At 42.3% G+C, this 13,960-nt stretch overlaps 1 protein-coding gene across 2 annotated transcripts in view; it reads left to right on the forward strand.

Moving 5' to 3' along the window:
- Positions 1–13,960, forward strand: part of KALRN (kalirin RhoGEF kinase) — a 637,223-nt gene that overhangs the window by 344,268 nt on the left and 278,995 nt on the right. For both annotated transcript variants that reach the window (XM_073305148.2, XM_073305146.2), the window contains exon 6: positions 4,550–4,672. In XM_073305148.2, coding sequence (XP_073161249.1) covers positions 4,550–4,672 — 123 coding nt within the window. The remainder of the gene's footprint in view (positions 1–4,549; positions 4,673–13,960) is intronic.

Raw genomic sequence — 13,960 nt, forward strand, 5'->3', positions numbered from 1 at the left:
TCCTGGAGTCATGTTATTATATGATAAGCTCATTTTTCTTTTTTTTTTAAATAGTAAATTTCTACCCCTTATGGTTGCAGAGAAAACCTTGGAAACATGAACCCCAAGAGCTCAAAAGTGGAAGGCAAATAAAAAGAATTCAGTTTGTTATTTAAAAAATCTCATGTGAGCCAATCTTGTGGGGGGGGTTTTTGGGTGTGGCTCATGAATTTTGAAAACTTGTCTCCTTACCACCACATCATTGGGGTTTCACAAGTGCTTCTGTGATGTTTACTACTCATGCTTCAGTGTCACATGATGAGGAATGTGAAAGTATGAACCACTCAATGCTGGCAGAGTTCTATGGTGATAACAATGTGAGCCCTCTTCTTCCTCCCCGGGAAATCCCGATGTTTCCACCTTTATCACAGTCCTGGCCCAGACTGAATGTGATTCCTCAGTTTTCCTGAGTAATAGGAAACCACCTGCTAGTATCTGCTAAGGCTCAGATTCAACAAAACACCCCTGTTCATCAAAGCACATATGTAATGGTTCATTGCTTTGCTGAATCTAGGCCTCTCTTGCCACTTGTCAGACACATACTCCAGCTCCAAGGAACTCAACATCTTGTTAGGGACCAGGATGTAGGTGGTGTTGTCTAGTGAGTAGAACAGACATTCAGGTCAGGGAGTGGAACTGAGAATCAGCACCATAGTCAACTGCTGATTACCAGAGCCAGGAGACAAGTGAATACGAAGCTGAGGGTCAGAGCTGGGGTCAGATACCAAATGCTAGAGTCCAGAGTCAAGCCAGAGTCGGAGTCAGAAGTCAGAGCTGAGGGTCAGAGCCAGGATTAGTCACCGATGGTCACAGGTGAGGTGTTAGTGCGTGAACCGGCAGAGGGGCAAGGAGCAGTCAGGAGCACAGTGGGAACTAGTACCATGGGCAGGGGCAAGGGAGGAGCTTGAAGCACGAATCAGAAACATGGTTGGATACAGCATGCAGGAAGCAGATACAAGCATGATCCAGTGCAGCAGCAGGGAATCACCTAATTGCTCAGACAACTTCTTTGTCACCTTTTGGCTTAAATAGCATGGCTGGACCAATCAGTGGAGCCCGGCGATCCTCAAGTCAAGGGTCTCGTGGATGGTACCTTGGCTTTGGCTGTAGTTCTGCTAGCTCTTTAGCTAGCCAGATTTCAGCAGACATCAGATGGTGGTCAGGATGTGACAGGTGTGTGGACACTCACTGGCCTGGATTTGAAAGCCAGGACATCACACACCTCTTCCTTCCCTGAGTTTACCGTGTTACGGGAGTTTATAGTAGGTGGAGGGAGAAGGTCACACACCAGATCTTGGACCTTATCAACATGAGATAATTTGCCACAGGCCCTGCAAGTAATTTGGAGTAACATAAATAAATACAGTCAAAATCTGAAACATAGTTGAGAATGCCTTCCTAATTCTGCTGCTGTCCATGAACATGAATGAAGAACAATTTTTGGAAGGCATCACAGAAAATGATTGTGTGTAGCTCAAAGCTCCTGAGGTACCCTTTCAATTACTATTGTTTGTTTTGATTTATTAAACGAGACAAAAGGGTACATTTTTATTCATTTGAAATTTTAATTTTTCTCCTAGTCAGTTATTCTACCTCAAAGTTCATAAATATGGCTTAACTTAACCCAGATCCTTGTTCTATAATACAATTGTGGCTAAGATGAAGAAAGCGCTCTTTCACCCCCAGAAATAATCTGTTACTACTTGTTTTGTTTTATTAATCATTTAAATTCAAGTTGATTCCATTTAGCATTGCTGTGCATAAAATACTAGATTTACTATTTATTTTCAATGGCTTTCAGCCAGGTTTTTTTCCTTAAATGGTTCTAGCTTGGTTAAAAACATGTTCACATTTAACATGTATCTGCTTGAGAGAAATCTGGTTTGGTTCTAAACAGAGAGATAAAACTCTGTTGTTTGGACATGAACTTTACTCTTGAAATATCTGTATTGTTTTATGGTAATACTTTTCTTGAGTCTACAGCTGCGTTAAATTCTTTTCTACTCAAATTGTATTAACTCTTAATGAGGCACTGAGATAGCTTTAGGTTGAATTACATTAGGTTGTTTTCTTCAGTTTAATCACTAAAGGTGTTTTGAAAACAGTGTCTACATCCCAGAATGAATCTGGTCAATTTCACAGTCTGAAATAATGAGTGAGCAGCCAGATTCTGATCTGTTACAGTGGTGTAAATCTGGCGTGATTGTACTGAGGTCAACAATGTTGTTCTGGATTTACAATGCTGTGATGGAGATCTGAATCTCTCCCTAAATATCTTCCATCAGCAAATGTAAAATACAAGATAAGGTAAAAAATCTCTTCCTGCAAATAAATTCATGTAAAATAACACATTAAGGGGACAGGTTGGTAGGACTCGTCTTTGGAGCAGGGGTCAGTGTAACAGCTCTAAATCTGGTGTTACTAGAGCTTTTATAAGGTTTATTCTTCTCTCTGATGTAACAGGTATTAAATGTTACTTTTGTAAAATCCTCTACACAGTGAGACTAGAACAAATCCTAATGTTGAAATGAGCATTTAGAGCAAAATCCAACTTCACTGGAGAGGAGTTTGAGGTGTATGTACAGAGCCTATTTTCAGCCTAAATGTCTGTGTAACTCTTCATGCCAATGGAACCTATATGTGCACAGGCAGAGGAGAACTGACCTTGGGAAATAATAATAATGTATAATACGCGGATGCTAGAATCTTTCTGTTCTTAAGGTGTCACCAGTCAAACTTTTTGTTATTCCATTGATTGGATGCTGGTATTTATCTGAGGTCACATCAGTAGCATAACAAAGATTTGTAGCAATCACTTGAGCATATGGTTGTTGTAGCTAAGCTGTTCATTTGCCTCCTTCCCACTCACAACAATGTAAAACCTCATGCCTCTTCAGCGCCACCAAATGACTGTACTGGTACTGTACAGCACCACCAAATGACTGTACTCCTGGTATTATTCATTTATTTATTATTGGTATTCTGGTACAGCCTAAGAACCCTGATCAGGGCCCCATTGTGCTAGGCATTGTACAGACATTTAACAAACAAGACAGTCCTTGACCTAAAGAAGTCACTCTCCACATGTCAGAAAGCACATAAAAGGTGGACAAAAGAGACAAACTGTGTGAGAGTGGGTTGGGAGGATAATGTAACAATAAAACAGGGTTTAGTGGAAGAAAATCTGAGTTCATCTTTTGCCTAACCAGTGCCAGACAAGAACGAAGACTTCCAGTTTGTTTATAATTTATTCTACAGGGAAACAAAAAACAATCAAGGTGCTATTTTTCAGTCAGTAAAATTAAAGGCAAAACCATTTGGTTTGGTAGGACTTGTTTGGCATGAGAAGAAGTGTTGTCTTAATGGTCATAGCTCATAACTTGGAGCTGTAATCTAGCACAGAATGTCCTCTGGAGTCTTATTTTTTATTAAACTATAGATCCCAGCCGTGGCTGCTGGGTTCTAGTCCCAGCTTTTCCACTAACATGCTTAGACCTTAACCAAATCACTTAACCTTTACGTACTCAGTTCCTCTATCTGTGAAAATTGAGGTGATATATACTGTGCAATGGTATAGTGTGAGTATGTGTGTATTAAGGCTCAGGACGTTGAGTTGGGACACTTAAATTCTGTTCTGGCTCTTCCTCAAAAAGGCTCTGTAACATTAGACAGGTCAATTAACTTCTCTATTCCTCAGTGCACTCATTTGAATAATGGGTATTATAATCCTTATCTACCTAATAGCTAACTTGTGATATTTAATTCATAAATGAGCTCCTTGGATGTCAGGTGTTATATAATAAAAGATGGAGACTAATAAAACTGATGTACAGAATTTTGTTAGAGTTAAATCCAACATACCAAACTACTTAGACATCTGTTTTCCTTTGAAATGGAGCTAAGAGCAATGAGACACTGACAGGAGTATGGACCATAGAATTAAATAAAATGTGTATGTGTGTTTCACTGTAAGCTAACGTTTCGAAGCAAGACTGCTCTTTGTTTTTGGGGGGAGCAAGTACTAATAAAATCAGTGTAAAACCTCAGTTTGGTTTTTAGCTGAAACATGTGGGGAGCTTATTCATATACTACAAAGAAAGAAAAAGAAGAAAACCAAATCATTATTGTGTAAAGATTAGTGGTCCATTCCTAGGTTCTGGTAACATTATGAACCACCAGAGCATTAGTCAATGGAATAACTTCTAATGTAGGCCCTGTCACTGTAGTCTTTCTACTTATGGAACTCCTAACAAAGTATAGGAAAGGACTATAGGATCAGCTTGCAGAGAGACCGGCTTACCATGTGTGTTCATAGAGAAGGTGGTAATAACTTAAATTTTGTCCTTGTTTGAATACACTCTATTCAGATAAGGGATGTTTTGTGGCGGTACTAAATCATTTTTTGTCATTCGCATAAATCTATGTCAGAAACGTTCATATTTGTATTTTGCACTTGATCTTACTCTTTTCTCCTCTGACTCTTTCTTTGTCTGGTGTGAACTTTCTATAGATGTTTGACTGGATCAGCCACAACAAAGAATTGTTCCTGCAGAGTCATACAGAGATTGGAGTGAGCTACCAACATGCCCTCGACTTACAGACACAGCATAATCATTTTGCAATGAATTCCATGGTAAGTTCAGAGATGCACTGTAAATATGGATTCTGTGTGTGTGTGTGTGGGATGGGAAGGGACAGGAGTGAGCGTCCACTCAAAAGAGACCTGCAGACCTATGAGATGTGAAGAATTAAAGAAGGTCAGGCTGGGCGTGGGGCAGCAGCACTTTGTTCTGGGAAGTTACCTTGTCAGCCCTGATGTTGCTATATGATCATTTCCTTGATTTAAAACCAGGCCAGTCCTGTGGAGCTGTTTACATTTTGGAAAACAAACACAGTATTTTTAAGGGTTTGGCATTTTCTTGACATGGAATTAATGAGACTCAGTAGAACACTAGCTGAGTGCTTTAATAATTTACACTTCTCTTCCCCCACATGGCTGCTCCTCAAAAATCCAAACAGGGGAATCTAATCAAACTGTCAGTTGAGTCCAGAATCAGATTTTGTTTTTCTTAGCTGATTGCAACTTTGGATGCAACTCATCATTACCTGAGGTGAAAAAAATTAATCATTGTCCATTTGGAAGTGCCTTGCTTTCTTACTTGGTCTTCCCTAGTATACAGCATTTGTGTCTGCAAGCTGCAATGCTTTCAGTGCAAAAATTGGGGCAGAATGTATTGACATTTTGATCATTGTGCTAATTTAGAACAATGAATGCACACATCCTATCGAAATGGCATAGGATAGGAATAGTCCTGTCCCCTCTCTCTCAATATTAACTGTCAGCTACAGGAAAAATGCCCTGAGTCAATCAACCACTTCATGCTGTGTTTCTGTCAGTTCTCTGTAAAGTGACGCAGGGTCAAGCGAGGTTGGCACTGGGACGAGAGACCTCCAAGCAATTTGTAGTTGTTTCAGCTTGTGGCATAAGTCACTCGTGAGCCATGGCCCTGCATCCTGCAAGTAGGCTCTGTGCTGCTGGATCAGCTGCCTTTCTGATGAAATGTAAAACAGAGATCCTGACCACTTGTGGTCATTAAAGACCACATGGCACTTTTCATAAGATTAGGAATGAAACCCTGGTGTCCTGGTCAAATTCCAATTCAGGTAATTATATTCCATTGACCTAAATTCCCCCTGCCTTTTTCATGGGCTAGTTATTTTTTTCACTAAACCATCATGCTGTGTGCTCATTAGAACACTGCAGTTCAGTGGTGGATAAGAGGTGCTATGTATGTTTATGTATTTATTGTGATTTTAATTCAAAAGTATGTCAAAACACAGGCTCTAGGAGTCCTGACTGTTGCTAAATTAACAATAAGAAACTATCACTCAGCAGAATACAGTAGAAAATTTAACCTACCTTCCCTTTGCTGCCCTGGGACCCTGCGCTCAAGAGGAGTTTCCACAGCATGGAAGGGTCTCTGATGAAAAGTTAATACTGCTTCATGCATGATAATAACTACTCTCATGTTATCCTCCCTTTACTGTGACAAAACTAAAACACAATTAAAGGGGGGAAATATTGTGTATAATACTCCAAAATCCTTTGTTATATTCTGCATATTCCTTATCTATCAGCGTCATCTGGACTAAACAAACAGGATCCCAGCTGATGGAGGAGGATATGTTTTAATTATTGTGTGTGTGTTTACGATGTTTTCATTTTATGCAGTAAATAACCATAATGCATCCAAATTCATTTTGGGGTTTTTCTTTAATTCCCTTAGAAATGATTTCCCAGTTGCTTTTCTTTTTAATCTTTTTTAAAATGCTCTAAGCATGTTGACATTCAAACAGATGAACTATAAACTATGACAGTTGAAGATAGGTATAGGACAATCCTCAAAGTATCAGGTGATAATAAAAACATGATGGGAGAATAAAGAGAGACTGTAACCAAATCAGAAAGAAACTGTAGAAGCATTCCAGGAGATGGCCCATAACTCAGTGCTGCCCAAACTTTACCCAACTGAAGGCCTCATTGGCACTTGCCAGAAGCCTTAAAGCTTTACCTGATGGTTGAAACTCGCCAGGGGCAGATAGCTCCTGCAAGACCCTCCTCACCAGTGGAGCCCTGCATTTCAAGTGCTTGGAGGAGGTTCTGAGAAGTGCAGCTGCATAGGTGACTTTGGTGATCCCTGAGCATTATGGAGAGGGTTTCTATACCATGTTGGCATAGCTGTGCAAGGAGGGCAGCTTTATGTGCTCTCTGGAGAGTTGCCATGGGTTACACAATTCCATAGGGCAGGTCTACACTAGAAGTGCTATATCAGTGCAGCTGCACTGATGCAGCTGTGTCCCTATGGTGCATCGGGTGAAGATGCTCTATGACAACAGGAAAGTGCTCTCCTGTCGGCATAATTACTCAACCTCTGTGAGAGGTGGAAGCTATGTCAGTGGGAGTGTCTCCTGCCAACATAGCACCAGTGTGAACAGTGCTTAATTCACTGTAATGTGTCTTTTTCACCCCCCTGAGCGATGTAAGTTAGATTGACTTAAGTGGTAGTGTAGACCTATAGTGTGAATAGCACTTCCACCCTGCAAAGGATCACAGAAGGGGCATAATTTGGAGTGGTGGCCACGGGAAGGCTTCACTGCAGCCCTGTACCCTAGTGTCAAGTGGATTTGGAAATGAGTTGGAAATTTATCTTACCCAGTTTTGGTCAATTCATATTCATACTTGTGTTTAATATGGAAATGGAGTCAGAAAAGAGTGAGCCTCAATTTGTGATGCTCCATCTTGATCTGAACAAACTTCCACTTGGAAGGATATGAAGCATTACATGTTGGGATATGTGCATTCCAGGAGCTGCACTGCCATACTAAAGATGTGTTTTCACTGGCAGGCAGCATTATAGGTTTCAGCGGTAAGGCATGCAGGAAAAGCAGGAAGAAAAAGGATCAAAATAAAAATGACCCTTTTCTGTCCAAAGTCCTCGCTACTTCAGCCTGATCCTGTTATAAGAGGTGTGCAAACACACTCCCGAGCCCCACAGGGATACGCCTGCATGCACTTAGTTGCAAAACTGCAATCTCTGTATCTATTTAAGGGAAAAGGAAACAAAGAGGTAATACATACATGTGAATCCAAATAATGTTGGAAACTATTTCAAACAATGATGAATCCAAAACTGATTCCTTAATTGAACTTGCCAGAATTTAGAGAAATTAGGATCTGACTTTGTGGCAGAACATTATTCTACAATGGAACAGACGAAAATCCCAGATCCAGAAATGTATGGTCCAGATCTGGATTTGGGTCAGATCTGTAACTGAACTTTGAAATATCAGTCCATCTCTAATTTTAAATCAAATGTATATCTTTACCAATTTTATTTTTTTAATGAAGAAAACATGAATAAGGATATTTTTGTCAGTGACAGGGACCTGGTGAAAAATTGTATATAGTAGAGCTAATTAGCTTATTATGGCAAGACTTGTCTGCCTGTGTATATCTTTTCCTAAGGGGTCCCTGATTTAAAGCCTAACAAAATTCTTTTTTTTACCTGTTTGTAGGCATCTTTTTAAGAAAAGTGTCAGGCAATGAAATTCAGAAACACAAAGCCACACCACAATGCTTTTGTAAAATGTATAGACTCATAGACTTTAAGGCCAGAATGGACCATCATGATCATATAGTCTGATCTCCTGCACATTGCAGGACACAGAACCACACCCGCCCACTCCTGTAAAAGAACCATAACCTCTGGCTGAGTTACTGAAGTCCTCATATCATGTCTCCTTATTGTTTATGGTGATGTCTCACTTCAGTTGCAGGTGATACTGTTTGATTTCTGGTGGAGACTGCCTGAAAATAACTGTTGAATTTATACATGGATTTTTGTACTTATGCATATTATCTAATATTTATATTGCACTAATGCCCAGAGGCTCCACTTAGGATCAGGGCCTTGTTGTAGTAAGTGCTGTGTAAACACACAGGACGACATGGTCCCTGCCTTGTAGAATTTACAATCTAAGCCCTGATTCTGACAACACTTGTGTATGTGAATTACTTTTTACACATCAGTAGTCCCTCTGAGCTCACATGCATAAAGTTACTCGTATGTGTACATGATTGCAGGATAATACATGATGAATGGGGGAGACGAAAGCAGTCACACTGGATAATTTTTATATACACATTCATTTGCTTCTTTGCTTTAACTCAGTGTTTCTCAGCCCTCTTCATACCATAACCCCATGTTGCAACAGGAAAAAGTTTCAGAAACCAACTCCCATCTACAAAAGGGAGAGTGGTTGTTAAACTTGTTTGCCACCCTCTAGGTTGAGAGCCCACTTCTCTTTTTTTCTTTTCTTTTGATCTTTACAGACACAGGGAGCAATACAACGTTGCCAGGCATTCCTGTCCATGACATCCATTAAGCCCAGCTTGTTATGTCTCTGCATATGATGTCCTGCCAGTCCGTGGTCGGACTCTGTGTTGGACTGACCTTGGTTGTGTTTGCATTATTTTCTCAAGCATCCCATCATCTGTTTGCCATTTGCAATGTTCCCACCATTGGAAGCTTCACAACCAACACTTCAACTTATATTTTAGAAATATAAACATAATACCTGACTGTCTCTCAACCTGCCTCCCACTAATTACAGTACTCCCAGCCCCAGTCATGAGTTAGGTCCCCAAAAATCCTGAGGTTGTCTTCAAAATCATGAAATAATAAAGTAATAATTAATAATAATATATGTGGGGTTGTTCTGCTTTACTTCCTAGTTTCTGAGCTTTAGCATACACAAAGGTCATGTTTTCAAGCTTTTCTCCACAATTATGAGGGCTAGAAACTTTATGATGTTTTTAAATGAAAGCTGAGATTTTCCTATAATCTGTTGATTTCACCACAGGGGTGGGAAAACTTTTTGGCCCGAGGGTCACATCTGAGAATAGAAATTGTATGGTGGGCCATGAATGCTCACGAAATTTGGGTTAGGGTGCGGGAGGGGGTGAGGGCTCTGGTTGGGGGCATGGGGTTTAGGGTGGGGCCAGAAATGAGTTCAGGGTGCTCTGGGCTGGGGAGTGGGGTGCGGGGCAGGGGGTTGAGGGCTCAGGCTGGGGGTGCGGGCTCTGCAGTGGGGCTGGGGAGTTTGGGGTGTAGGAGGGTGCTCTGGGCTGGGACTGAGGGGTTCGGAGGGCAGGAGGGGGATCAGGGCTGGGGCAGGAGGCTGGGGTGTGGGAAGGCGTGCAGGCTCTGGCTGGGAGTGCAGGCTCTGGGGTGGGGCTGGGGATGAGGAGTTTGAGGTATAGGAGGCGGCTCTGGGCTGGGACTTGGGGGTTCCGAGTGCGGGAGAGAGCTCTGGGCTGGGGCAGGAAGTTTGGGTGCAGGGGGTGTGAGGGCTCCAGCTGGGTGTGTGGGCTCTGGGGTGGGGCTGGGGATGAGGATTTTGGAGTGCAGGAGGATGCTCTGGGCTGGGATTGAGGCGTTCAGAGGGCGGAAGGGGGATCAGGGTTGGGGCGGGGAGTTTGGGTGTAGGGGTTGGCTCAGGGGTGCAGGTTCCCGGCAGTGCTTACCTCAAGCAGCTCCTGGAAGCTGTTGCCATGTCTGCCCTCCAGCTCCTATGCAGAGCCACAGCCAGGCAGCTCTGCACGCTGCCCCGTCCGCAGGTGCCACACTTCATCTTCCATTGGCCGCAGTTCCTGGCCAATGGGAGCTGCGGGGGCAGCACTTAGGGCAGGCAGCATGCAGAGCGGAGCCCCCTGGCTGCCCCTACACGTAGGAGCCAGAGTAAGGCTATGCTGCTGCTTCTGGGAGCCGTGTGGAGCGGCCCCTGACCCTGCTCTCCAGTGGGAGCTCAAGGATTAAAATGGCTTGCAGGCTGGAACCAGCCTGCAGGCTGTAGTTTGCCCACCCCTGTTCTAGCAAGTGGGGCTTTAAGAAGAACACCCACTATCATGAGGTTGGTGATAAAATCATGTGTTGACAGCACTGTAATTGGTTGAGTTCTTATAGGCAACACGCTAAAATGGGCTTTAAGAAAGGTTGTGGAGGAGAGAGTAGTCTGAGGGATGCTCTGCATTTTGCAGGAAGAATCCAATTGATTTCAAGGGAAGTTGAATTGGGTCCTGGATCTTTAAGCACATATTTTTGTGAAGTTCCTAGCACACTTTAGGCCCAAGTTAAATAATAATAATAGTTACAATAATCTTCTAAATTCAGCTGAAAAATATATTTGAAGGGTCTTTTCTCAGGACAAACCTTTTCACACACACACTTCCCGATACATTCTGATATACTTAACATGGGCCAACTTCCTTTTATAGAAACACTATTTGTAACACTGTTTATTCTTACTATGCTACTCCTTCCTCAGAAGTATAGTGTGTGAGGGGGATTAGAGGGGAAGAGCCATAAATTTCAGGTACTAAACTGCAGCTGAGTATTTTTCTTAAAAAACCACAAGTGTAAATGTAGATTTTTTCCCCCAGTGAATCATGCCACGTTTGTTTCTGTTTCTTCAGTTCTGAAATATGAATTATGTTAGTCTTTATTACAGTAGTACAATATTTATACCAATGTAATAACATGGTTCACTAAAACAAAACATTGAGCTCTGCCATATATTTAGTAATCCCATTAACCTAGTTAATTTTCTAGCCTAAGACACAATGTCCTAGTTAAATGGGCACAAGTCTGATTGATTGTAGTTTTGCACTTGGATTACCTGATATACGTGCTGTTTATTCTGATTGAAGTTATTCATATCTACTCCACCAAGATTGTTTTACGCCTATATTCATTACCTCGTGAAATGGTGAGTCATCGCTTTCTGATAAACACATGCTAACAGTGCTGTGTTCAGTGGTGGAATCATCAGCCTTTCTGTTGCCAAGGAGTTAATTATCTGAAACTAGACTGAGATGCATGTTGTCCTTAGAGAGTCACAATACATTTTAAATGCATTACAATTATCTGGTAAAGGCTAATGGCATCTTTTGGAAATTCCTGCCATTTATCATTTACATGAACTATAGCCTTCTGTATTAGGCTGAGAGAAAATGCCATTCAATATAATTCTGCATCAAGCCATTGGCTTTGTTACAGAGGCTACAATGGGAATCAAGATATTAAAGGTGTCCTATGAGAAACATTCTTCACTCACTCCATCTCCTCCACTCCTATTGCTCCCTCTCCCCCACCCTCACTCACACACTCATTTTCACTGGGCTGGGGCAGGGCTCTGGCTGGAGGTGCGGGCTTTGGGGTGGGTCTGGAGATGAGGTTTATGGTGCTGGAGGGGGCTCCAGGCTGGGGGTTGTGGCTGAGGGGTTCAGAGTGTGGTCAGGGGCTCCAAACTGGGGCAGGGGGTTGGAGTGTGGGAGGGGGTATGGGCTCTGGGTTGAGGGCGCGGGCTCTGGGGTGGGGCTGGGAATGAGGGTTTGGGGTGCAGGAAGGGGCTCTGGGCTTGGGGCCGAGGGTTCAGAGTGAGGGAGGGGGCTCCAGCTGGGGGTGCAGGTTCTAGGGTGGGGCCAGGGATGAGGGGCTTGGGGTGCAGGTGGGGGCTCCAGGCTGGGGCTGAGGAGTCTGGAGTGTGGGAATGGGCTCATGGCTGGGGCAGGAGGTTGGGTACTGGCTCCAGGAGAGAATATGGATGCGGGAGGGGATTCAGGGCTGAGGCAGGGGGTTGGGATGTGGGAGGGGGTGCGGAGTGTAGGGTGTGGGCTCCAGGTGGCACTTACCACAGGTGGCTCCCGGAAACAGCAGCTTGTCTGCAACGATACATAAAATGTAAGGTTTCCAGTGATGCAGGAAATACTTTAACCAAAGCTTAGTTATAGCCTAGTGTCTCTACAAGAGAATGTCAACTGTAACATTTTTGCCCTCACTTCTAGACAATAATATATTGTTTTCACATTGTTTGACCTATTGTATTACCATATAGCCATAAATCAAGGGCCTTGTGCAATTCCATGTGAGGAGACCTCTGTTGGCTGAGAGGAGTAGGGGCCTGAAGTATTTTTAAAAATGAGTGCCTCCGTGAGCCTGTTCATAGCAATGAATTTGCGAGCTCAAAGGAAAAGTAAAGTCTCAGACATTACATTCTCCATTCTGTTTACTTCCTGCTAGGATCAAAAGGTTCCTATAATAATATTGAACATCTCAGTTTACTCTTTTATGAACATGAACAAAACCAGAGGGATAATTTTGTAATATTTTAACAATTGGGTTTTGGTTGTTGAGATCTATGTCTCATTTTATTTAAAACTTTATAGATAGGAGAAGTGGTTCCAGTGTTTTCCCATTACTAGGAAGCAAGAGTAATTTGGGTTGTTGCAGAACTTAGGTTTTGGTTTTGAAAAACTAAATCAGGAGTGGTTTGCATCCCTGTCCCAATTTACCTCAAATACAGAGAAAAGTTTCCTACTTCCCTCCACATACAGAGTTTCAGTTTCTCTCTTTCTCTCTCCCTCTCTCTGTCCTGTTCAGGTGGGCTTATGGGGCCCTCCTGAGTAACTTTTATAGAGTACCCTGGAGATCTGCCAACCTGGTGCTCACCATGCAGAGAATGACAGGGGAACCTACTGAGACCCATTGTCCCTTGGCAGCTCTCAAAGTCCATTGGGGAGTAAGGGTATAGACTGTCCAAAACTCAAACTCTGCTCCCTGCTGGAGTGGGGAGAGCTGTGGAAGATATCTAGTTAGCTGTAGAACATATTGGTACTCTTCCAGTTTTGTTAATGAAAATCCTCATCTAAATAGATAGATATAAAAATATATAAATCTCCCCTAATTGGAAAACCAGATATTAGGAACATCTGCTCTGTCTCAATCAATCTAACCTTTTCTCCCTCCACTATTTAATATATTTATATACTGCAGTTACTGGGAACCAAAGAATTCACAATTGTTTTCCTTCCACTGAGTCATGCTCATTACGTTACAAGTACTGATATAATTCTACAGGGAAATAAAACCAAGTTCGGTAGGAAAGGCTCATTCTTCACGTGAAATCCAAACTGCACTGGCTTTCTAGTCCTTCAAAAAAAGCAGCATTCCAGATCTTCAGCTGCAGCAAATGGCATAACTCTATTAATTACAATCACCCGATGCTGATTTAGATCAGCTGAAAGTCTGGCCTAAAAAGTCTGAAAGCTGATCTTGACTGGAGCACAGCCATGAGGATTTTCAGGAAGAAAGCCTTGCTTATTTAGAAGTCTTTTTGCTGCAAGCCTAACTGCTCAGGTTAATTACAGCTTTTGAGCTAGAGGGACCCAAAGACACATTCCATAGTGGACAATAGTCAAAATCCCCAATCATGGCAATTTAAAAATTGTAATTCTAACTCCAAACGAGTTTTACCAGTTTTCTTCCAACTGCACCAAAAAATGAATAAATCTCCTTTACGT

The sequence above is a fragment of the Lepidochelys kempii genome, chromosome 11 (genome assembly GCF_965140285.1).
Source record: "Lepidochelys kempii isolate rLepKem1 chromosome 11, rLepKem1.hap1, whole genome shotgun sequence".
NCBI classification, from domain to species: domain Eukaryota; kingdom Metazoa; phylum Chordata; order Testudines; family Cheloniidae; genus Lepidochelys; species Lepidochelys kempii.